Raw genomic sequence first — 27028 nt, 5'->3', positions numbered from 1 at the left:
ATTAATTATAAATATTCATGCAAATTTTTTTTACAACAAACCATTCATGTTGTATGTCATCTTACAAAAATTAATCTTTTTTAAAATTTAATTTAAAGTTGTAGTTGTAGCATTTGGACAACTTTATTATATTCAAATAAAATCAAATTAAATGTATATTTTTAGAATCATAATAAAATTCATAGTTTTAAAAAAAAATCGTTATTATTATATATTATATTTTGCAACTTTGCTAACACACATTAAAATACTGTTCATTGAAATTATTGCATCAAAAGATGTACTTTTTGCTATAAACGTTGTACATTTGCTGTTTGATTATATCTTCACACGTGGTGCAGGCTGTAGTATGTGTCCTTCCTTCATCCTTGATGGTGTCTCTCTCTCTTCTTAATAAAATACCAGGTTCAATCTAGAAACTCTAGGTGGAGGTGGTGGTCCGGTTGTGTTTTCCGGCTAACCTACGGCTAATCGATTGCTGCCCGGTTCTATATGGTAACCCCAAGTGGCGGTGGTGATCCAGTGGTTTATTCTGGCGGGTTTATGCGGCCACCCTACAGCTGCCGGGTTCTATTTAGATATCCTAGGTCGCGGTGGTTTGCCGGTGGTGTATTCCGGCTAACCTACTGTGTCGGGTTTTATTTCGAAACCTTAGGTGGCAGTGGTGGTCCGGTGGTGTTTTCCGACGGCTGTACGCGACCGTCCTATCTACTGTTTTTGGATTCTCTTTGGAAACCCTAGGCGGTGGTGGTGGACCTGTGGTGTTTTACGGCGGCTGTACATGGCTAATTGTATATGTATATTATATTTTTCAGTTTTGGTAACACACTATAAATAACTGTTCATTGAAATGCCGCATAAACAAAAATCTAGCTTTAATCGGTGTGTGTCACTGCTCCTCACTTCCACCCCTAATTTCGGTTGTCTGGCCATTGATTTTGGGTTTATCAGATTTGTTAAAACAATTTAACCTCAGTTACGTTGGATTAAAGAAGAAACCAAATGTATGGTTACAATTTTGTTTGTTTAAATAATGATAAATCCAAGATAAAGATTCGTTGGGCTATGACGGCATTATTGCAGTCACATGTCTTAAGAGTCCATCCACTGTTGTTCATTGTTGGTGGTGTTTAGTTTGGCTTTGTGGTTGCTATGTTGTCGGCGAATTTTGGGTTGTCTATGGCAACTGTATATTTGCAACGCGTGGGGTTCAAGGTTATGATGATTATGTTTATACAACTTTGATGTGATGAACTGATTACGGGTTGAAATGATGAGACTGTTATCATGTTAGTGCCGGTTGTTTTTGAGTGTTCATGGGTTTCAAGGTTGTGATCGGATTCGTTTTTTTTACCTTTGTATGATTTATTTTAACTCATTTGTGCTATGATGATGGTTTTAAACAAATTTGAGCACATATGATTTCGGTTCGGTGCGACTCCTTATGACAAATTCGAGCATACTTTAGTGGTTATAATTGGCCTGCGCGTTTCGCTATGATGAAGCTCCGTTATTTGGAATGGCAACGTATGTTGCAACCGTAACAGAGATCTGAGCCTTTGTTTTATTGTAACTCGATCATTTGCTATGATGACGGTTTGAGATCTGAGCACGTCAAACGTGTATGAATGCTGATCAAATTTTAAAGTGAAAAAAGTAGTTATAATATTGTGTAGCTAATATCAACGGTTATAAATCAATTCTTAAGAAGAAATCAATTAGTTTTAGTTTGCATTTTAATTCTTAAAAAGAGTTCTATAACATGATCAATCAAAAGTGGTGCAACAAAGGGATAGTGAGGATGAGCAGTGGGTTGGTAGAGAGGATTCAATATCAGATGAAGTGTTTGAGAAGGTTATGGATCTGTTTGAGAAGCATTCTTATGCTCAAAAGCGGGACCAGTTTACCTCTGAGGAGATTGAGGAGCTGATTGCAAGTGTAAGTCCTGTGCAAGATGCAAAATCGGTCTATGATTATTGGTGGGAAAAGAGGCAACGAAAGGGCATCCCGTTAATCAGGCAACTCCAGGTATGCCACACTCGATATACACCTTTTCACCTTGATGCCTTATTATTATTCTTATTATTGTTATTTTATCAATCTTGCTTTTACATGATTTGGATTTAGAAGTATTCATGCACTGATTACAGTTAAAGTGGATAAGAATATCGCATATGCTTATTCTCTGTGACTAAAATTTTGTTGGAACAGGGCTATGATTTATCAGGAACATCGTGTTTGTCTCTGGGAATGATCTATGAATCGAGTATCTCCTCAATAAATAATTCACACATGACATATTACTTGTGTTTCTTGTTTCGCTTTTAATATTGTCTCTAAACGTGATTGATTCCTAGGATCATCTTTGTGATTTGTAAATGGGATTTATTGCCTGCGTTATATGATATTAGTTGATTCAAGCTCTTATCAGGTGCTCTTTTTATGTTTTAAGTTAGGAGATTTTGTTTTAAAGCTTTGTAACTAAGATTGCTATATTCCTTAGCCAGTTGCTCCCTTTTCCTGCTTTAGTTCTCTCTTATATGCATATCCTCTCCTTGCCCTCTCTCTTGCTGTTTATATATATATATATATATATATATATATAGGGGTGAGATCCGGTACAAATAAAATTAACATACTAAACATACAAATAACTAGAGTAATTACACTTTTAAACTAGATTATGCAATAAAAAATAAAATAGTGTAATAATAATTACTCTAGTTCAAAAGTTACAGTGTAATAATAATTACTCTAGTTATCTGTATGTTTAGTATGTTAATTTTATTTGTATTTGATCCAAACCCTATATATATATATATCATACACACTAACGGAGAGTGTTACCATATGGCATAGAGTATCTCAAGTATTATTTATATAGGATATGAACTTTACAAATAGACCTGTTTATATCGTATACCCTCTATGTGTTGGGATTGTATTGACTTGTTTTCTAGGTTTTATACTGCTTGTTGACTTGTCGTATGTCATAATATATATGTTAGTGTTGTAGTTTTTGTGTATATCAGTGTGTTTCTTTATGAAATATGATCTATAAACAATTAAGTGTTTCTTCAAAACAAGAATCCCAAAAGTATGTGGTGCGTGTGCCTTCGGCTCGGAGCACCTCACACTTTTTAAACAACGTATAGTACGTAATAAGAAGTAGACATAAAGTATTAGAAAAATGTACGCTAATTAATGAAGTAAACAACCAACAAGTAATGAACCAAATATAGTTCTTCTAATGAAGTAATAAAATAATGACTTACCAATTGTTATGATAGCGAAGGAGTCTTAGTGTAGATCAATTATCTTCTTTCTTTGTATTAGTTGCCTCGCCTATATGCGTCGTGTTCCGCTTTCTCCACTTGACATATGAACTTTGTGTCATATACCGATTGCTTCATGACTCTATATGCGTACTAACGAAGTAGGTGATTAGTAAGAGTATAACCAAAAGACTACACATTCAAGCTAAGAAAAGTATGAACCAAAATATAACATATGATTGCTAACTAACAAAGTGAGGTTATGATGCGCTTTGTGTGAAATCTTTAACAAAACGAGGAGCTAGGAACCGATGAACACAACTCACCATCCCACACTACTCCACCACAAAAGAAAAAAAACACCTAACAAACAAAAATGTTACAAACTACAATGACCAAAATACAAATTTACAATGTTTGATTTCTTGTCAAACAAAAGCGGTCAACCTCAATGACAAACTACAATACAAAGTGTGTAGTTCCTTTGGGTTGATCTCCACAAAGACAAAAGTTGAATCAAGAAATAATGAGTCAAAGTAAGTGAACAGTGTAATGAAAATTCAACCATTATATTAACAAAGATACACATGAAATTCATAAAAGTAAAAGAGGTCTAAAGCAATATCCAAAAAGCATTAGCCATTTGGTATATAGCTTCAAGGAGGGGAAATAAAATGTTTTGCTCGTACCCTAGAAGCCTAATTCAGACTGTAATGCCAAATTGCCAATAACTAATTAGCTATTCGGTGATAATGTATTAAGTGTGTGAACTCAACACCGAATACCAATGAAATCCTGTGAGAGATGTTAACACACACATATTTGCGTAAAAGGTTAGCGAAATATTTTCTTTTCTTTTCAAAATTTAAATACCTTAACAATACATATCTATTCAATAAAACACCGAGCTTTCTTAAGTAGACACCCTACTTGATATACTTTTGTTTGATTTTTTAACATTATTTTTTAGGTAACTAAATATCTGGTTATGTTTAATGGGTGCTAGTTCACACGTGAACTAGTGTTAATTTGTTGGTATTTAACCAACTATACACCTTTAAAATAGTTATTTCACCTCTATATTAATCACATAATAAGAATCAGTTCAACTATATGCAAATTGCTAAAGTAATTCACTACTATAAATAAAATACGTACGCAAACTCATTTTTTCATTGAAGGTAATATTAAAACAACAAAGAATACATAGTAATTAAGTCAAACTAAATGAACCATAAAAACAAGCGTTTCTTTTTCATTGTAAGGTTGACACCCCATTTGATATACTTTTGTTGATTTTTCACAATTTTTTCTTACGTAATTAAAACTCTGGTAATGTGTGATAGTTGCTCGTTCATATGCGAACTAGTGCTCGCGTCTTAGTTCACATGCAATATTTAACCATTTATAGTATTATACACCTCTAAATTAGTTATTTTACTTCTATATTGCATTAGTACTTGCATAATAAGAATTTGTTCAGCTATATATATAGTACACAACTATAAATATAAAGAAATATGCATCAAAACTCATCTATATAAAGAAATACATACTTATATGTACATACGCGGACATCACAAATTCATTTCGAACACCACCCACCTCGTGAATTCTGATCTTACCTAATTAATTCCATCGATCATGAAATGGGTTTGCATAATTATGCAAAGCCTCTCAAAAAGGAACGTGCTTAAATTTTTTTGTGATGAACTAATTATGCAACAGATTATTCTAGGATCCTTGATTGGGTATTTGACCATCGTTTGCAATTATGGAAGAAAACTCTTTAACAAATCTCTTGCATTCTTATTTCGTGAAAGCAAACTCAACATAATTCAAAAGAGAGAAAATAGAAATAATTTGAACAGGACGCTAAGTTTGTCAATTTATTTAATTTTCTTTTTAAATCCGTGTCTGGGGAGAGCCTTGGAGCAACAGTAAGGTTGATGCCATGTGACCTAGAGGTCACGGGTTCGAGTCGTGGAAAAAACCTTTTTCATAAAGGCAGGTAAGGATAAGTGCATCAGGCCCAAATAGCCCTCCCCGCCCGTTTAGCTTTTTTTGTATTCCTTTATCATGTGAAATAAAAAATAGTTTACTTGATTTATAAGTAATATTATTGAAAGTTTGGTGCTTATGCTCGCGGTACTTCTTTGCTGTAGGTCCCCAGCGGTATATAGTCTTAGACGGAATTTAGCTCGGTCTGTTTGTTAATGCTATATTTTTGGATCATAATTTGAACACAATATGCCAATATGGAAATAAGTTGTCCTTTATTTTCAAAGAAAAGAGCTCTATCTTGTTTCTTCGAAACTGTGATTGCAAAACTTGTTTTAGTAACTTATTATCAAGTCATATTGAGCCGCCTTGCAATTTCTCTGATATTATGCTAAGAATAATCTTTGTGAAACCATTTCATTAGATATGAATAGTTGCATAACTGCATTTACATGTTAGATCTTCATTCGTAACATGTGCTAATCTTTTATCTTTTTCTTTAATGTGTTCAATTAAGTTTGCACTTCAGATTTTGAGTGATACATCTTTGCTGTAAGTTATCTGTAGTATATTAGTAAATATAGTAGTTTTTTGCTTTGTTATACTTAGCCACACTATATGATATCTGTTATTCATAATGGTATATTTTATATTTTCAAAAACAGAAAATATCTTTCGAGCCAGTGTTTTGTTTTGATTTGGTTGATAATATATTCTACTTTGTTTGGAAACAATTCTAATCTAATGAAATTTGCTTCTATCAATCAGCCTCCATTGTGGGAAATATATCAGAAACGTTGCCGAGAATGGGAAAAGCAAAATCTCCAATCGACAATGAGTCCACTCAGTGGGTCCCGGGAGAAGGTGTCAACAGCAGAAGATAAACCGCCTATGTTTGCTTTCTGTTTGAAGCCACGCTGGCTGGAATTGCTTAACAAGGGTTCTAGACACAGGCCACAAAAGAAAATTTCACTTTCTAGTCAAAAGGATGTGTCTGTAGACAATTCGGGAGGTCATCACTCTTCTGGTAAGCTAACAGTTTCACTCTTACCTCATTTGCATTGTTATATATATAATTGTTATATTTGACTCGTTTAGTCTTGAACGGGTCGATTTGGGCTGTGTCATTTTCGACCCATCTAGTCTTTCTTAGAATATCTATCTGTATATATGTATGTAAGTTGTAACGGTTTGGGAAAAAAGAAAATTATACCTAAAAAGTGTAGATAGAATCTATCTACATTTTCTTAAAATGGTGGAACTCCAATTTCATATCAATTTCATGTCAATTTTGATAAGGGGTAAAAAGGTACTAGTCACCATTTGTTAACCTTTTGGAGTTCCACCATTTTAAGAAAATGTAAATAGCTTTTTTATGCAGCATTATTATTATTATTATTATTGTTATTATTGTTATTATTTTAAATAGTACCATATATTTAAGCATTTTTTTAATCTTTAATTTGAGTATAATATTGTTATATATATAAAAAAAATGATTGGTGCGATTTTTTAAACGGTGTCTTAATTTTACATATGTTGCTTTAATTTTCAACCTGGTGTTTTAATTTTTGTTCACATCGTGTTCTGTTTTTGACTGGTTATTTTAAATTATAGCATGCTGTTTTAATTTTATGCATGGTGATTTTGGTGTTTTAATTTATTATCACATTGTTATTTATTTTTTGCCAAGATGTTTTAATTTTATCACACATGGTGTTTTAATATAGATAAATGAAGTTCTCGTTAGTTCTCTCACAAATAATGAGTTCTCTCATTATTTTCTCCCTGTACACACACACATAAATAGGTTATTTTTTTTTTTTTTTTTTTTTTTAGTTTATAAATCTTATATTTTATTTATTTCTACTGATGAAACATAGATATTACATCAATATAGCAGGTAGGCGGGCAACAAGCTGCGCCGCCACCCCTTTCTGAATTGCATCAATAGGTTATTATAATTATAATTGATTTACAGATAAATACTACACGTTGGCTGAGTGGTTGAAGTATGTGTCTGTTAATGTTTTGGTATTTTTCGCGGAGGTTCAAATCTCACAGCTGTCATTTTTCTTAATATCGAGTTCGTGGGAATTTAACATTTTTTAATTATATAAACTACCTAATATATCAACAAGTTTATTGATTTGAAGGTTAAGTAAAGAAAAACTTTTATGGGAGTTCTCTTTACTCTTAGGCCAAAACCCAAACTCTAATCTGCATAGGCTTTCGTATCTAATTATATCTTAAAAACTTAAAATCATGGAGAACATGCTGGTATATTTTTTTGTACCAATCTTTTTTAGTTATCAACAATCTGTTGGTGCTTATACATTAATATTAAAAAGTTGCACCATAAAATCGAGCATCTTTTTATCTTTATTTTGACTATAATATTGTTATATATAATTATTATTTTTTATTTAAGAGTGTTGAAGTGGGTGTGATTTTTTAAATGTTTAAATTTTTAACATGGAGTTTTATTTTTGTTAAGGTGTTTTGTTTCTGCCAAAATGTTTCAATTTATTTCAAATGGTTTTAAAACTATTACAACATGATGTTTTATTTGTGCTCAGATGTGTTAATTTATTTCAAAAGGTGTTTCAGTTATTACAAATAGTGTTTTATTTTCGCCCAAGGTGTTTTTACGCATTTACCCTTACCACTTAAGACACGTGGCGCTTACTGCATCTTTTAGAAATAATGTGTTTTTTTAGTATAACCCCACCCTATCTATACCTAATAAGTAACTATCCACCGCCAGTCACATTTCTATGATCCCAACCAACTTTTTTCACCTTTCACCCCTTCGTAATAAATTTACAACTTGCAAAGCTAAGGAAACTTTCCTTTGTAATACACGGGTTTTTAAACTAGTGTGTGTATGTAAATAGGTTATTAGATATATAATTGATTGACAAATACCGTATGTTGCCTGGGTGGTCGAAGCATGTGTCTGCTAATTTTTTGGTTTATTTTGCGGAGGTTCGATTCTGACAGTCGTTTTTTTTTCTCAATATAAATTTCAAGGTAATTCAATTTATTTAATTAATTAACCTACCTAATAAAGTAAAAAGCTTATTGATTTGTTCGTGAATTAAATAAACCTTTTCTGGGAAGAATTCTGTAACACTTGGGCCATAACGAAAAATCTGATTTGCATGTTTATTGTACTTAAAATCGCAGAGAACATGCCGGTATGTATTTTGTTGATCTTTTTTGATTACATATTTTTTTATAGATCTTTTAAAAATTATCAACATTCTGTTTTGGAATAAGTTGATGGAGAATTATAGAGCGCTTGCTACCCAAATAATCATACTTGGTTTTAATCAAGACGACGTAGTTTTAGTTAGTGGCTTTACATAAAACGTTTTGGAAACATTGAATAGAGGGTAGCAATATTGATGGAGAATTATAGATATTAAATAAAATACCCAAATAATTGTTTTTAATTGATTTTAATAAAACTACGCGGTTTTAGTGGTTTTACATCCAATTTTTTGGAAAACCGAACCAATCTGAAAATTTGGAAATGAATTTAACCAAACTGAATTCAGCCGGTTTATTCGGTTGGGTTATGATATTAAACGAGTTATTATTCGGTTTATTCGATTTAATTCGGATAAGCTTATCTGAATAAGTGAGATTTATGGAACCATTAACAAAGTTGGTAAACTTAAAGACACCGAAAATCGGAAGCCTACATGAGGGTTTTCCAACAATGGAATTTGGAAACGGGTCCCAGATTTTTTTTATTTATTCTGGGCCACCAAAATGGTTGAGTCGACCCTAGTTAGCAGTCATTAGGGTTTAGGCTCACCATCTCTGTTTAGGGTTTATATCCAATTAATTCGGGTTGTGTTTCTATCCATTTCAGGGAAGCAAAAGAAGGGTAGAAAGAGTGTTGCTCTAAATAAACTAGCAGCAGGTGGGTTGGATCTTGATGACTTAAGGGCGCGGGAAGCTTTAACTACTTTAAAGCATGCTCGTGTTAAGGCTAAGCTGATGAGAGAGAGAGCTCGGAAACTGATGATGAGTGCGGACGAGGCGGTTCAAAAGGCTGCCGCCGTTTTAATGGCAGCGGAAGCAATGAAAGGTTCTTGTACAGCTACAGGAAATGATGACCCATCAACCACAAGTTGAGTTTGTTCAGTTATAGTATACAGTTAGTCAGTTATAGCAGCTAGAAAACCCATAGTGTCACCTCTTCAGTTGTTTTTCTTAGAATTTTGATATTTACAGAAAGCTAGTAGTTAGTACACATCTTTTTCCTTCACAAAGGATTTTGTTTTTGGAGCTAGTGGAATAGGAGTTGATTGAGTGTTACTGGGTATGTTTGTTGGTTTTTCCTTAACATCCCGCCAAGGATGTAAACGAGCCAAGCCCAAGCTCGACTAGGCTTGTTTTGACTTGCAAAGGCCTTGGGTGCAAACGAGTCGAGATGCTCGCGAGCTACTCGAGCTCTGATCGATTAAAAACTCGAAACGAGCTGAGCTTTTTCGGGGTCGAGGTGAGTCTGAGCCTCAAATAAAGCTCATTTTGTTATCGAGCTCGAGCCTTGTGTATTTTTTAAGTTTTATTTCCTTTGGATTTTTATCTATTAATTTCACACCGCACTGCTGAGCTCGAGCTAAGGCTTGTTTAAGGTATTTCTCAAAATATATAAAAATAATTAAAAAAGCCGTATATAAAGTTATTAATAAATAATAAACGAGCCGAGCTCGAAAACGCAACTCACGGGCTGAACTCGAGCCTAGTTGAGCTCTGCATCAATTAATTTCAAGCTTGGGCTCGGCTCGTTCCAAACTCTTTTATAATAGCTCAAGCTTTGGCACATGAGTCATCCACTTTTCCAAAAGATAGCTTTTACATGCTTCCTAAAAGGCATTTACAATTTTTTGATTCTACTACATGTGAGTTTCTTTCTTGGCTCACCCTTGTCTCATAAGACAGATTGTAAGTACATCAGGGGTACATACCATTAGCAAAATACATCGGTGAACAGTTAGTTAGCATTCTCCCCTTAGTAAAATTAGTTGATAAATGTAGTACCCGTAGCCTTTTCTCCGGCGAAGTATCATCGACGGGAACCACCTTGCGGATTACCAAGGGATATATGTCCATCAGTGAAAGACGCTTGTTATGTAGTGTCTCTTTCCGGGTGTGCTAATAAAGTTGGTTCCGATTTTGTTAAAATAAATAATAAAAAATCACTAACAACTATTTACCTGTTAGTCGTGGAAAATAGACTGATGCAAAACCATATCCAAAACGAACAATAAATAATATAAAACTTAAAAAGTTTTTATAATCGAGATTATTCGAAACGTTGTCTTGGCAAAAGTTCAACAATTTCTTCGACTTCATACTTGATTGCAAAACGAGCAAATATGTTGAAGGCTGTGAATGGGGATTCGTATTCAACACAGGTCTCTTAAAACAGACTTCACGTCTCCCCTTGAAGAATTTGTATGTCTCCTATGATATAACAACCCAATGTTCTTGATTTTTTTGAAAAGAAAAGAGAAGATAGTGGTGGAACTAGTTAGAGACTTCTCTAAGATTACAAGGAACAAATGTTTCTCCCAATATGTGTCTTCAGTATATATGTTTTTAATGTGTAGGATAATGAACCTTTTTAGTGTTCATTTATGCTCAAACATAGTTGCTTTAAAAACCATTTTCTTATATTAAGATTGTATTCAAAAGTGTATCATGGATTACACAAATAGCTAATTTCAAATTATCTGTTTTAAAGAAGAACTGCATGCATAAAAACAAGATTGTGAAACCATTTATTTAATCATAAAATAATAATATTGCTGCAAAACAAAGTAAAATGAAAATAGAAAAACTAGGAGCAGGCTAGGAGAATAAAACATAAAAGAGAAGTCATTGCTTCTTTAAATTCAGACTTTATGAAACAAGAAATCCAAAAACTACACCAAATTAAAGAAATCCTACATATATAAAGTCATTGTAGAACAACACTTCTTCCCAAACTAAAAGCAACACTACATATATATTTTATTGGTATGATGCTCTCTAAATGCTTTCCGGTTCGTCCCTGCTTACGCTTATCCCCTCTCCAACTCCGAGAAAGTCTATTGTAACTGTCGCACCACTATAATGGCAATCCTGTTGTTCATAAGCCGCACCCGCGTTCAGATTCACCATAGAGGGTCCAGCATGACCAGCACTGCTGCTAACATAGTTCGGGATATTGTTCGCATATCCCTTGTTAGCGAAACAAGTTGGATCATAACCTCTTACAAAGTTGTAGTTAGCACTGTTGTAGTTTGACCAGTTTGAACCAAGTAAGGACGCCTTCCGAAGCAATGCTGCTGCAGAAAGCTGTGGCAACGCTGCAGCTGCTGCACTATCAGTATGTGAGAACAAAGTTGACCCCTCACCATTGATTCCGGTATTCCTAAAGTTATTCATGTTGAAAAAGTTTGTATCAAAAGATGGCATAGAGGGCCTGTAACAGTTGAATCCCATGGTGTTGTTTTGGCTTGACTGGGACATGCTGATTGCTCGGCTGGTGTTGGTGTTGGTGTTGGTGTGAGTAAGGTTTAGGATAGCGGGAGCATTGGTACCGGTATTGTTATCAGTCAAACTTAAGCTCATTTGAGTGTTTGTGGATGAGCCGGCTCCGGCTGTTGGACCCCCGAGTAATAGACCACCACCAGCCGGTGCCTCACAGAACGCCCTGTGCGTGATGAAGCTGTCATGCCTGCAAAATAACGCGTATGTATAGATTACATGTACAGAATAATAAAAGCTCCTTAAGATATTGAATATTGTTGATTACTTGACTAATATCTCGCAACAAATGTACCATTTTATATACCTCTAGATATAACATTTGAATATTGGACAGAGTGTTCGGTTATTTTATGCAAGGAAGTGAGCTACAGCATCATACAATCCACCAAATTCGAACTGGAAAAATACGATGAGAGATACTAACACTAGCCAACATACAATTGAGTCTAGTTTTAATACAGTGGTTTTATGTTTTACTAATTTGTTATTACTATTATATTAGTGAAATGCATTCTATATAATCATCATATAAATTCAATTTATCATTATAGAAGTGAATTAAATTGTTTAAATAAAAAGTTAAGGGAAGTTAGTCAAGTAAGAAATGACACCATCACACTATGGACGGGAAATGAAAAAATTATACCGAAAGATAGTGAAGTTTTTAAAAAGTATTTGTAAGTTGTTAGTGCATCGATCCCCAATGCATGCTTTCGGATTATTATTTGTCTAAAAAAAACCGATATGAAACCAGAAAACTTAATAGAAACAAAAACATACGATTTCATTTTATGTGTTCTATAAAAAATCAAACTTACAATCCGGTTATGGTTTTGCATGTAATAAAACCGAAAATAACCGAACCAAAATTATAAACTTTAATATTTTATTTTTTATTTAACTAATTTATAAGAATTTATTAAATATGTAACTTAAATATTTTAGCTAAAATGTATAATAATCAATTATTTACTAATTAACAAAATGATTGAGGCCCAAATTCATTAATTACAGCTAATATTTTTCGCTAAAAGATTTTTAAACTCAGATGACAAAACCAAAAACAAACGGTTTTCAAAAATCCAAAAACCTAACTTTATGTTTTTCATTTGGTTTTAGCCTAAAGCCAATCCAAACAGAACGACAAACCCCTAGAATCCTAGATGGAGGAAATCTGTTGGAGTAATTTTGAATTGGTATGTGATAAGAGGACAAAGACCAACGAAAAAGAATATACTTAAAAATGAAGATAAAGTTTTAACTAAATTAGTTAGTTTATTATTTGAAACTTCCGGTTTTGTAATTCCTTTTATTGTGTTGAGAAAAAAAAAGTTTATTTTCACTACTTTTTAAATTCTTTTCAAAAGCCTCAACTTTTACAAAAAATTAAACATTACCTTTGTATAAATATTTAAAAGAACTGAATTGTGTGTCAAATTAGTTATATTTTGTCGTATTTTTATTTAAATAAAACTTATTTTAATATAAAAGTATTAAAATTATTTTAATACCGCAATCGTGCCAGGGGGGGTGTCATCGTATATATAAAAGTATTTTTTTTAAGCACGAATCGTGCAAATTACAATTTTTCTCTTTATTATTAATATATTTTTTTCATGTATTGTAAGAAAAATATTAAGCTAGAAATTAATCACAAAAATTTTTGGGTGTGTATCTACAATTAAATCACCTCCCTATGAATAACAATAACATATATTATGATGATCAAAAGTAGATATATATGATACAATCTTTCGTATAATAATTAATATAAAAACTATTGGACCGCTTTGGCAAAATTAATTCGGCCAGCCTTAGAAACTATTTTTAGAAGTTGTAATTAACAAGTTTCTTAACCAAGTGGTTGTTCGTTGATACCTTGTATTGTAATAATTTATATTAAAAAAAATCCTAGAAACAATGTTGACCACTTGAGAGATGATTGAATAGTTTTTAATCAAATAAAACCAAAGAAATCATAGTATAGAAACAAAAAAAGTCATTTTCTTAAACAAAATTTGTTTTTTTATACCAACTATTTTTTTTTGTTATTCCACCTTTTACTTACTCCATGTCTGAAGTAAGACTAAAACTGCCATTTGATTGTTAACTGAACAAATTATTGCTCAAAGTTTGTTTTAGAGAAATAAAACCAAAGAAATCATTTATAACTACGTCGTATGCAATTTATTACTTTATTAATATTTAATGTATCTGCCTATATTTGTATGGAATTGTATTTAAAATAGTTTTAACGTACCTTTATACTTTTACCATTTAATATACTTATATACTTTTAAGTAATTGTTATTAAAAAAGTTTAAACATTTATATTGCTTTCGCATTTACGATAATTATATTTTTATCTACACATATTTTAAATAGAGCATTTACATTTTTACCAACTAATGCACTTATAATTGGAAGTAATCGTATTTAAAATACTTTAACACATATTTTTTAATTACCATTCAATAAGCTTATAACTTTTAGTAATTGTTTTAAAATAGTTTAAGCATCTATACTTTTTACCGTGTAATATACTTATATTTTTATTAAGTAATTGTATTTAAAATAGCTATATTTTTTATTGTTTAATATACTATATTTTGCTTTTAAAAAATATACTATATTTTGAAGTAATTGTAGTCAAATATATAATGAATGCATGCATCTTACATTAAATGACAAATCAAAGTAAAGTATGTTTAATTTTACTGCATTAATTAATTATTTTATTTTTAAGTATGCAAAATTCTAAGTAGGATGAATAACAAGTTATATACCTTGAGAAGACAGTGCCGCAATGGCAATGATACTCTTTTTTACCACACGTTTTTGTGTGAGCCTTTAAGTCAGCTTCAACAGCATACATCTTTGGGCACTTTGCGCACTTGAATCTCTTTACACAATGCTTTCGTGAATAGTGTTTCTTGATACCGGTAAGGTCGCCGAGAGCATGAGAAGGACTGTGGTGAATGCATGACGGATCGGGGCATATATACACCTTTCTTTTTACATCAATCTTTGGAGTACTTTGCTTAAGATTAAACGGCAGATTATGACCCCTTTTGTGAAGTTGCAAGTTTTGCTCCCTTGGGAACCCTTTAAAACATATCTCACAAATAAACCTATTTTTTGCCATTAAGGTGGTAGGAGATAGTGCTATTATCATGTCTCCATCTGGACCTGTCCAGGAACAATCCAAATAAAAATTAATTAATTATTTATTTATACACTAAAAAGTTCAATAAATTAATGGTTTCTATGAAATTACTCTTGTTGAAAAAGACATGTTTTTTTACATTAACTTATTTAATTTTGTTTTATATATTCAATTCTTGGGTTTTATATGCCTCTTAAGAAAAATATGTACAAGAACAGGAGTTTTCAATATTACAACCAGATTTGATAAATTGAAAATTCGATTTAAATTTGAATTTTGATTTCGATTTCAATTTAGAACTAATTTTTGGATTTTTTTAATCAATTGAACAATGTATTCGAATTCGGATTTCATAAATTAATTGAAATAGAAGTTTTAAAAATTCGACAAATTAAAACTCACGTGAGTGTTTAGGGTTTCTTCGCTTCTTGGGAGGAAGAGAAGCAAGGGCATCATGTTCTTCTTCCTTCTTTCGCAACATTGATGAAGAAGATGACGATCCAATAGTCATCCTTTTAAGATTTTTGATTTCGGTGCTAGCTAGCGACAAACAATCAATCAAAGGAACTCTTGATCGAATTTATAACTCGAACATAAAGATTTGCCGATATTTCGTCATTTATTATTTATTATGATGAAATATAAGTTGAGGAGCAAAAATGTTAGAATGGCTTTCTTCTTATATAATGATTGTTGAATATGATTTGCTGAACCAACTCTTAAATGCCATCTATTTAACTTTGTAATTTAGCATTAAATGCTCCAATTTAACATAATACTAAGATACATGAAAATGAGCTGCATAAAACATGTTCCAGATTCATTAATTATATGACCAAACAAACACATAATCTAGTCAAAAGCATCGCCGCATACGGACATCATATGTTGCGTGAGCCAAGTAAGAGAACCACGGTCAATGCTTCATATGTTACTTTGCAACATGTTTTATGCCAAATATTATTTCTTTTTGACTTTCTACATTACAACTTATTTTAAGGACTTTCTGTTCACACATTTTTTTAACAAAATTTTCTACATAAAATCCTTCAAACCTTTCAATTATAATGATTTGAACACACCACTTTCATTTTAAAAGCTTTGACATTATACCACTAAACCATTAAGTCATTGATTTATGTTCACACGTTACAATTTTTAATTGAAAAATTGGATTTAATTAATTCCCATTTTTTTACAAGTTTGCCAATAATAATCTCAACTCAGAAATTATTCCTTTCAAACTATTTGTTTTTTGGACCCCGTTAAAAATAAAGTTAACTTCTTCAGTTTTTTCCGAATTTCAGGAATTTTTACAAAGGAGCTATTTCAAACCATTTGTTTTTTTGGACCCATTTAAAAAAAAGCTAATTAACTTTTTAAAATTTTGACGAATTTAAGACATTTTTACAAAGGAGCTATATGTACTTTATTTAAACAAAACAATTTTGTTGATAACTTGCTATATCATTTGAGGGTTAATAAATTCTTTTTGGTCGTTCAAAAGAAAAAAAACAAAAACAGTTTTGTTTTCATTCACATCACAGTTGGCATTCATTTGATTGACCTTTAATATAAAAGATGTGCAAAATATTGCATGAAAAAAGTAAGATATTAGCTGGGCAAATGTGCGATATAAAAAAGTAATTTGGTTTTTATTGCTATGGTTGGAGCAGCATTTAGTTAACAAAGGGCATTTTGTACCCCGGTAGTTATTTTTAACGCTTTCGTTTATATATTCTTTTTGTTTTCTTCTGCTTTTTTAATGATAAATTTCTTTTAATTCTTGTTTTCTTCTTTGTTTTTTTCTAAACAAAAACTAGAGAAGTAGGAGACAACTCTAAAAGCCGTTCACTTTCAAATTAATTATATGGATTTGAGGATGAATGAAATTTGATAACAATAGGAACTAATATGTACGTACCACTTATTTCTTGTTAATAAAATTCCTCATTTGTTTTTCCAATTATATAATGTGTTAGAGCATTCATATCTCGTTTTCTATCCCCATCTCTATAATTACACTAAAAATCACTACATTTATTTCTCCTGTTTAATTAAATAATATTTTTTTTATACATTTATCATTACAGTTTTCTCTCTCATCTACTCGCAACAAAATCAACAAATATTAAACAATAAATAAGAGCAAACAAAGTTTCCCTAAATTTATAAAAAATCATTATTTTTCTCTCTTTACCCTATAATTTACACTCATAAGTCACAATCACTCAAACCCCAACTTATAATTTGCAACCCCCCTCACACAGTTTTAGAGGATGGGTTGAGAATGCTCTTAGAGCATTCCCAACTCATTCTCCATATTTTGTAACGGGAGTATCCATTTTTTAGAGATGATTAAAAGTGGTTGTGAGATGAGAAGAAAGAAAATGTTACTGTTCATTGTTAAATATGGAAAAAGCACACTATTCACCTCTATAATTTTTTAATGTTTTTGAAAGTGGTTGTGAGTGAATGAGAGATAAAAGATAATGATAAAAGTATAAAAAAATATTATTTAATTAAAAATAAGAGAGAAAAGATGATGTTTTTAGTATAATTATAGAGATGGTGATAGAGATTGAATCGGGAATGCTCTTAATTTGTACATATATGTATATTATTCTTTCCCGATGTGGTTACATAAGTTGTACGACAATGATCATTTACCTTTACAGTTACATAATTTGTTATTTTGAACATATATGTACATTATTAAACATATATGTAACGATACTTATTTTCTCATTTGAAACACGTATGTATATACATATATTAATAAAACATGTTCGGAATCATAACCGATCATCCTCTTATGCATATATGTACAATTTAAGAAAAAAAAACTTAATGGGGAGAGGTGGTTTGGAAAAAAAACAAAAAAAGTTTTACATAAAGAGACTGAGTAATCACATTAATTCTCAATTCCTCAAGCAGTTCTCACATGATCTTAATCCTTCAAAACTATAATTTTAAACATGAGAAACACAAAAAACATGTGAATAATTATGTTAAAACTAGCGTAATTATTATTGCGTTAATAATTTCTCTAGTTCATTTTGTTGTAATATTTGTAATATAACAACTATTATGCTACAAAAATGAACCAAGGTAATTATTATTTAAGTTTAAAACTATACGTAATAATAGTTAAAGTAAACCGTTATTTTTGTTTATTTAGCTTTGTCACATCTGTCACTTAAAAAAAAAGTAAACCTTTGACCTAGTATTATCTATTATCTAATTATCTAATTAGATAAATATCCAATTTTGGTGCCACAAAGCTGTTTGTCTGCTTTTGTTATAGGATATAATATTTGTTTTTTGGATATATTCAGTACTTGTGCTGAAGTTTAGATGGTCTTTGTCATTTCCCGATGGCATCTTGTGTTGGTACATGCGAGGGTTCGAATCTCACTTACGTTTTTTTGTAACTATTAAGCAATTAATTAGTAATAATTTTTGTTCTTTTTTTGTGTGGGACAGATGTTGTCCAGGTTTTCTTGCATGTGTCCATGACACCTGGTTCTTTGGGTTTATAACATAAATTTTTTCTCTCTTTTCCACTACATTTTGCTTACTCCTGTTGATCCTTCAAGTTTTGATTGTTGGTTTATGGTGTCAGGTTAGGGTTTCTTTTGGTTCACTGCGATTTTCTTTTATGATTTTATTTCTGAGTTCTTTTTTGGGGGGTTTCAATTATTAAGGCTTATCTGTACTTGGGATTATATGCATTACATGAAGATACAAAACAAAAGTCTTTTTCATTGACCGAATATGAACAACAAACTCAAAAAACAAAACATACTTTGCTCAAAAATGGGCTATGATACAAACATATAAAAGACCAAAGCTCATGACAAATAAAGAAAACAACTAATTTGAAGTAATGCATTTTAATGCAAGTATCTTTATGTCCTGTTAATTCATTTGACCTTAACCGAAAAATCAATCGAGCACGAACACTTAAACGAACATGGTTTCCGTGTTTGTATTCGCTCATTAAGAAAGTGAATATGTTTGTACCTATGTTTCTTCTTTATGTTTAACTGAGTGTAGAATATGACAAACGAATCAATGCACGCCGAGTGTTTGTTAAAATGTCTAAATGAACAATTTTGATGGAGTAGGAGGTCCGATGTAAACAAAGTTTAAACTGATAAAATTGACGAGTTAAATATCTAAGAAACTTGGCTTCCATGTTTGTATTCGCTAATTAAGAAACTGAATATATTTGTACTCATGTTCGTTCTTTACGTTTATGAATGTTAACGAACGTATGTAAAAAATGGTGATGTTACCTGTTGTATTAAGTGCTGAAATTTGTTGATCATTACTGTTAATGTGGTATGGTAATTTACTATAGTAAGCTGTTAACAGGTCATGAAATATGCTGGAATTTGCTTATGTGAAATGCTGTATGTAGTTCAGAAATGTGCTGTTATTTAGTGCTGAAATTGTGTTGTATATTGGTGCTATATTATGGCGTGAATTGATGCTGTATTTTTGCTTAAAAATTATCCTATAAATTCCTGTCTTAGTCTGCTCAAAGTTGTGGTAAAAGTGTGGTGAATTATGTTGTATGTTTACCAGTAGCATGATTGTTAGTTTAATGGGTTGTTCAACTTGTGAGTTAACTTTCATTCTTTTAATTCACTTTTGCTTTTTTGTAGGCTTTAATTTCAGTTTGGATTTGCTGTAGTTTTCACTCCCTACATGTAAAGGTATGTTTGTGGTTGTGATATAATTAATTTAGACTACTGAAAGTTTTTACTTTTATAGATATTATGTTAATTAAATGTAGTGCTTAAACAATAGTAATTTATCGAAAGCTTTTATAAATCCGTCTTAGCGTAATATTATTGAGCGAACTTTTAAGTTATTAATGTCGTCTTCATCTAGCAATATTAACCAACCTCTATTGTCTCCAAAAAGACGGCACTCGGCATTAGTTTCTGATGTGCATTCGACTAACGTGTCTGATCCGACACCCGTTAATGACACAATCAGTGGTCATATAACTTGTGTTTTGGGTTTGGGTGCAGCCAGCCTTAGTACGTTTTTGTTTACTTATGCGCGTAACAATCCGTGGGACCAGCCTAACCCTTGCATTTCTTTGTCTGGCTCGACTTCAGCCAGTTCGTGCTTTAACGATCTGGGAGACTGTACTTTGTCGTGCGAGTTTTGTGGTGCTCTATTCTGGAACGCTGAACGACTAACTTCGGTCCCGCTTAGTAGAAGGGCTAGATATAACCAGTGCTGTAAAGGTGGTCGTGTTCGTTTGCCACTTCATCCTGATCCGCCGATGCGAATGAAAAACCTTATTGAGCGACAAGATTATCTTAACGGCATTCGTGCATAAAATTCGATGTTCGCGATGACTTCATTTGGTGCGAAAGTTGACCATTCAGTTAATAATGGTTCGGCCCCGTATGTGTTTAAGGTTCAGGGTCAAATTTCTCATTGGCTTGGTAGTATGTGTCCGGTTAGTGGTCAGCCCCCAAGGTTTTTACAGATGTATGTTTACGATACGGCCAATGAGATACGCAATAGGCTTACGCAATTTAATCAAGGAGAGGACGGTGACCTCAAGGAGGACATAGTACAATCTATAGTTTGTATTTTGGATGATCATAATGAGTTAGTGAAGTTGTTTCGTACTGCTCGGGATCTATGTTCCTCGAACAATGTTCCCGAATTTCATGTATGTCTGTACAATTCTGTTAGGGAAATGTCATACGATATCCCTGCACCTAAAACTATAGGGGCGATTGTACATAAAACCGTATCGGGTGCTAATAATTTTGATATAGTTGTACACCAAAAAGACGACCATCCACAGCGTATAAATAAGCTAAACAGTTTGTACATGCCGTTACAATATCCGCTTTTGTTTATTTATGGTCAGCGTGGCTGGTCTCCTAACATGCGTCTTAGATCTGATGGTAATAATACAAATAAGAATCTGACAATCAACAAGTATTATAGCTTTATGATACACGACAGGCATTCCCATTATTCAGTAATATTGAGAGGCGGCCGTCTTTTTCAGCAGTGTTTAGTAGATGCTTATATTTGTATTGAGCAAAGCCGGCTTGACTACATCCGTTCAAATCAGAATTTGTTTAGAAGCGAGTTTTTGCAAGGAATATATGATGCTATGTCTAAAGGAGACACTGAAGGGCATAGTGTTGGTAGACGTGTTATTTTGCCATCGTCTTTTACCGGAGGTCCAAGATACATGTACAAACACTATCACGACGCGTTGGCGATATGTCGTGTGTACGGAAATCCTCAGTACTTCATAACCTTTACGTGCAACGTCAAGTGGCCAGAAATTGTTCGCTTTATGAGTCAGTTTCCTTGTCTGAAGGCTCAGGACCGACCTGACATTATTAGCAGGATCTTCCAGCTAAAGGTTGAGGCGTTTCGTAAGTATCTCAAACATAAACAACCTTTCGGGCCTGTAATTGCTGGTAAGATTTTGTTATTTATTATACCGTCTTATGTCATACAGTACTACATGTATACTAAGACGCATACTCACACTTAGATCTGTGTTCTCATCTAGATCTATACACGATAGAGTTTCAAAAACGAGGGTTGCCACACTGCCACATACTTATTTGGGTTTCCGCAGCGCACAAGATTATTATACCCGAGGATCTTGATCGTCACATTTCTGCAGTTGTACCAGATCCTAACACTGAACCTGAGTTGTACAAAATAGTTACTGAATCAATGATGCATGGGCCTTGTGGGTTAGCAAAACCTAATGCAGTGTGTATGAAGGAGGGCACATGTTCTAAAAGCTTCCCAAAGCGTTATCAGCCCCGGACCACGTTCGACAAAAACGGTTATGTACACTATAAGAGGCCTGCCAATGGGTTTTGTGTAAAGAAAAATGGTGTAGATCTTGATAACGCATATGTTGTCCCTTACAACAAAAAACTTTGCATGCATTTTAATGCGCATATTAATGTAGAATATTGTGGGGGGAACATGTTGATTAAATACTTATTCAAATATATATCTAAAGGTACCGATCGTGTTCGTTTTAAAGTAAGTCAAAGTGATCCATCTGTTCAATCCACGCAGAGCTCCACGTTACCTACCGTCAACGAAATAGATAATTTTGTTGATGGGAGATACATATGCCCTCATGAAGCTGCTTGGAGAATACTAAATTTTCCTATACACCATAGATACCCTGCGGTTCAAACTTTAGCCGTGCACCTTGAAAACATGCAAACTATTAGTTTCAGAGACCAACAACAGCTAGAAAACATTGTCAACTACCCACCAGCAAGGTGCACTACACTAACCGAATGGTTTGCGAATAATGAACATGATGCTAGCGGTCGTCATCTGAGGTACATCGACTACCTATCTGAATATAGATGGTACGAAAATGGGAAATGTTGGATTCAGCGCTTACACGAATCAGTTACAACCCTCGGTAGACTTGTATACATACATCCTTCTTGTGGTGAAAGTTTTTACCTTCGCATGTTGTTGAGTCACCAAGTCGGATGTACATCCTTTGCCGATGTTCGAACCGTCAATGGGACCGTATACGACACTTATCGTGCGGCATGTGAAAATTTGGGCTTGCTTATGGACGACAATGAATGGTCGCTAGCTTTTGCTGAAGCTAAGTCCTGGGCAACAGCTAAAGAGTTACGCAAACTTTTCGCCCACATATTACTTCATTGTGAGGTGTCGAATCCGGTTAGACTGTGGGAGAATCAGTGGAGGTCAATGGCTGAAGACTTCACAAGAAATACCGAAATCTTTGCTGTTGAAGCACACGACTGTGTTCCAGATGAAACATTGCACCAATTCGTCTTGTATGAGCAGGAATTTCTGCTAAATTCTTATGCAACTGATTCATCTCTTAAGAAATATGGTCTTCCAATGCCTAATTCAAATTTAATTCGTAGCCTACAAAACAGGCTACTTATGGAGGAAAAGAATTATGATCGAGAAGAACTCGCACAACAGCACAATCTTTACATACAAAGTTTGCACCCACAACAACAAGAAGTCTACGACCATGTAACGACGTCTTTAGAGGCAAACAATCAAGTGCTTGCTTTTGTCTATGGACATGGAGGTACCGGAAAGACATTTTTGTGGACTACAATAACCAGTTATCTACGATCCCAAGGAAAAGTTGTGCTAACAGTTGCAGCATCTGGTATTGCCTCACTACTCCTCCCATCAGGTCGGACAGCACATTCGCGATTCAAAATACCGATCGACCTAACAGATAACTCGAATTGCAATATCAGCAAAAACACTCAACTGTCTAAGCTTTTAGTGGAGGCTGCACTCATTATATGGGACGAAGCACCTATGAGCAATAGAAAGTGCTTCGAAGCGTTAGATAGGTCACTTAAAGATATACTTGATAACAACAACGATCCATTCGGTGGAAAATCAATTCTTTTAGGCGGCGATTTCAGACAAACACTTCCTATTAGAAAAAATGCTTCAAAGTCAGAAATTATATCGTCTTCGTTAGCTCGGTCATACTTATGGTCCAGATTCAAGATATTTAGGCTTACGCAAAACATGCGTGTTCTCCGTCAAAATATGAGCCCCGAAGAAGAAGCCGAAATCACCGATTTCTCTAATTGGTTGTTGGACATAGGCAACGGCTTATGCGGCTTTCCTGACGATCAAATGAATAATGATTCAAAAGTTGTTCACATACCAAAAAGATACATCATTCCGCATGACAAAGATTCCATACTGAAACTTGTGCAGTTCATATACGATAACGATACCCTTCAATCACCAACCCCTTCAGAACTCGCACAGAAAGCAATAGTTTGCCCGAAAAATAGAACAGCCGATTTAATCAATGATGTCATTCTTAATATGTTGCCAGGCACACCAACCACGTATCGCAGCACTGATCTGGCAGTTCCACACACCAAAAACCATTCAGATCTCGAAACACTATACCCATCTGAGTATCTTAATACACTTAACATTTCCGGCTTCCCACCACATGAATTGAAACTTAAAGTTAATGTTCCCATAATTCTGCTAAGAAACATCAACCAAAAAAAAGGATTATGCAATGGAACCAGACTTCTAATAACACAGCTCCTACCTAGACTGATCGAAGCTCGAGTAATAACGGGCACAGCAGTAGGCCACAAACTCTATATACCTAGAATATGCATTTCCCACAATGACAAAGAAAAACCTTTCATCTTCAAAAGAAAACAGTTTCCAATCAAGCTATGTTATGCAATAACTATTAATAAAAGCCAAGGTCAATCGTTGAACATCAATCGTTGAACAGAATCGGTATCTACCTACCGCAACCGGTTTTTAGCCATGGCCAATTATACGTCGCACTCTCAAGAGCAACATCCCCCGACGCGCTAAAAATACTAATCGAACCCCAAGAAATCAATAACAATAACGAAACGAAAAACATTGTATACTCTGACTTTCTTGATGAAATCGATAAAACCTAGGTAATAGCAAACTCCTATAGTCAACCTCGAGCTTAGGATCGGGTTGTTTGTGATTTATTAATTATTTAACTGTTATATTATATACTTTTATGATTATATACATATATACTTATAACAATAAATTTTAATATATAATATATATTATTAATTTTTTTATCATATGTTTACATAATATATATATATATATGTGTGTGTGTGTGTGTGTATTAGATAAGACAACAAAACATTCATAATTACCATGCATTTACTAAAACCACTTTGTGTATTTTCTGACATTTGTTGTTCATATGTAGCATAGGATTGACAAAGACTCCACGAAAAGATGAGGTTCCAGAAAATACGTGACATCTATGACGGCAGCAACGGCGCACCACTTGAGATAAGAATCATCAAAAAATGGCAGCCATTCAAGCGCCCAGAAACATGTTTCCTGCTAACAGATATGAATGTAAGATAAATTCTATACGAAGTAATTCCGTTTCACCACTACTTGATCATATTAGCACTGGATTCCGTAAGATCAAAAATCATTTGCTAACAACTTCCTATGTTTAAAATTGGTTTCTGGGTGACGCCATTGAAGCAGTAGTAGCTGCTAAAAACATGGAATCCCTGATCAACTCACTTCACATCGATCAATGCTATCGCATACAAAACTACATCTGCACAGGAAAACGATACACAATGAGGACAGTCAACCATGAAGCCTCAATCAGACTGGCGCGATACACATCAGCAGTTCTGATAGAGAAAGAAGACATTCCGCGCTACCACTTTAACTTCCTACCTCACCACATGCTTCATACCCGCACAAACAACCACGATCTACTAACAGGTACCAAACATAACATTCACACACAACACACTTATACTAAACGGCAACAATAAACTAACACAGCTGGCGAATGACAGATTATATAGGATGTCTTATGCACGTAACAAACACACGAGACAAACAAGGCGATCTCAAAACTTTGCTCACCATAAAAAATGACAGGTAAATAACCTTGGTAACACAACTATAAATACTCCATTAGAGCTAACAACTATTTACTTATTACCAGTGACAACTCAATCATCGCGACATTGTGGCCCGAAATAGCAAATGATTTTGATCAGTCAAAAATAACAAACCAAGAACCACCTGTTGTTATCGCGGTAACATCAATAAAAGTGCAGCATCTAACCCGTAAGTAACCTACCAAATACCAAACAAACCAAACTATCTATTTCCAAACTTCAAACTAGGGGTATGCATGATGCGAAACCGAAAAACATAAATTCAGTTTTTGGATTTTTAAAAACCGTTAGCTTTCGGTTTTTTCGGTTGCGGTCTCTTGTGCCATTATGATTTAAAATTTTTTGGAACAAAAAAATTTGGCAAAAATCAACAATAAATGTATTTTATTAAATTCTTATAGAGTACTTAAAAAGATAGGAAAAACAAAACCGAACCGTTAGTTTGGTTCTTACAAAAACATAAAATAAAACCGTCTCTATTTGTTTCAGCTCTGTTTTTTCAGTATAAATTTATCGTTTTTTTCAACTTCGGATAAGTATTTATCATTCAATATGACTGTTTAGTTTCATTTTCCCCAACAGGTGATATCCACCTTGGCTCCACCCCTTCCACCACAATAGTCATAAATCCTCCTATACCGGAACTGGCACAAATAATAAACAGGTACACAAGGCCGAGACACGTTTCGATATGACTTACTATTTAGATTATGTTTTACTTTGTTGCTCATTTTGATATACTTAATGTTTGTTCTTTGAGTTCGCACGTGTTCATTGCTTTAATAACAATTATAACCGAAACCGACTAAACTCGCGTCGACTCCCCATCACAACGCCCATGTTTTATCAACTGAATAAATGTCATTTTAACGAACGTAACTGTCACAACTCCCGGTTTTAAACCAGTGTTTCAAGTATTTTTATTTATGGTTTTTTTTGTTTTAGTTTCAGTATCATAACAACCGAACCAAACGAATAAATATCCTTTTAAATAGGTTATTATTTTGTATCATAAGTTATACGAGTATCATGGGCGTTCACTAATTTATTTTCTAGAGTGGGTCAGTGGATACTTGAATAAGAACGCTCCTTTTAAAAGAGTAAGGATCTGAAAAATAATATCCCCACCATATACTGTTATATCACCTCTACATTATACAAAACTAATTTTCAATAACTTTTATCTTAACATGAAATATACAAAAAATATATAGATATGATTAATTAAAAATGTTTAAAATTTATATATTATAATATATTTACAAAAAAAAATTTATTATATATAAAAAAATTAGTTATGATTTCAGAACCCAATAGTCCTAAACTAGGATGGACAGATCCTTAGTGTCCATCCATTCTGGTAACAGCAGTGATTCCATTCAAAAAATTATTTCTGCTAATTTTATTACAACCAATTACAGGTATAGGGAACTAGGATACACAACCGCTCCAACTATACACAACCAACAGGCCCAAGAACAAGAACCCGAACTGTCAATAGCTGAAGCAATGGC

The 27028-nt window shown here is 33.3% G+C and overlaps 2 protein-coding genes across 2 annotated transcripts; both read left to right on the top strand.

Annotated features, from left to right (window-relative positions):
* Positions 1-492: 492 nt before the first annotated feature.
* On the top strand, positions 493-9680 carry LOC143545533 (uncharacterized). Its single transcript, XM_077037412.1, has 4 exons — positions 493-691; positions 1778-2028; positions 6045-6303; positions 9160-9680. Exons 1-4 carry the CDS (start codon positions 493-495, stop codon positions 9423-9425), a joined length of 975 nt encoding a protein of 324 aa, XP_076893527.1. The 3' UTR covers positions 9426-9680.
* Positions 9681-20374: 10694 nt separating this feature from the next.
* On the top strand, positions 20375-24312 carry LOC143545532 (uncharacterized). Its single transcript, XM_077037411.1, has 2 exons — positions 20375-21473; positions 21569-24312. Exons 1-2 carry the CDS (start codon positions 20375-20377, stop codon positions 24310-24312), a joined length of 3843 nt encoding a protein of 1280 aa, XP_076893526.1.
* The last annotated feature ends 2716 nt before the right edge of the window (positions 24313-27028 follow it).

This window comes from Bidens hawaiensis, unplaced genomic scaffold, assembly GCF_021521415.1.
Source record: "Bidens hawaiensis isolate Kalapana, Puna unplaced genomic scaffold, B.hawaiensis_p1.1 tig00013980_1, whole genome shotgun sequence".
Taxonomy (NCBI): domain Eukaryota; kingdom Viridiplantae; phylum Streptophyta; class Magnoliopsida; order Asterales; family Asteraceae; genus Bidens; species Bidens hawaiensis.
The sequence above is the reverse complement of the archived record's forward strand: the minus strand, read 5'-3'. Positions and strand labels throughout refer to the sequence as shown.

Coding starts and splice junctions, on each gene's coding strand:
- LOC143545533 (XM_077037412.1), top strand. CDS start 493: ATGGTAACCCCAAGTGGCGGTGGTGATCCAGTGGTTTATTCTGGCGGG. Junction 2,029..6,044: donor CGTTAATCAGGCAACTCCAG/GTATGCCACACT, acceptor TCTATCAATCAG/CCTCCATTGTGGGAAATATA. Junction 6,304..9,159: donor GGGAGGTCATCACTCTTCTG/GTAAGCTAACAG, acceptor TATCCATTTCAG/GGAAGCAAAAGAAGGGTAGA.
- LOC143545532 (XM_077037411.1), top strand. CDS start 20,375: ATGACTTCATTTGGTGCGAAAGTTGACCATTCAGTTAATAATGGTTCG. Junction 21,474..21,568: donor TTTCGGGCCTGTAATTGCTG/GTAAGATTTTGT, acceptor GTTCTCATCTAG/ATCTATACACGATAGAGTTT.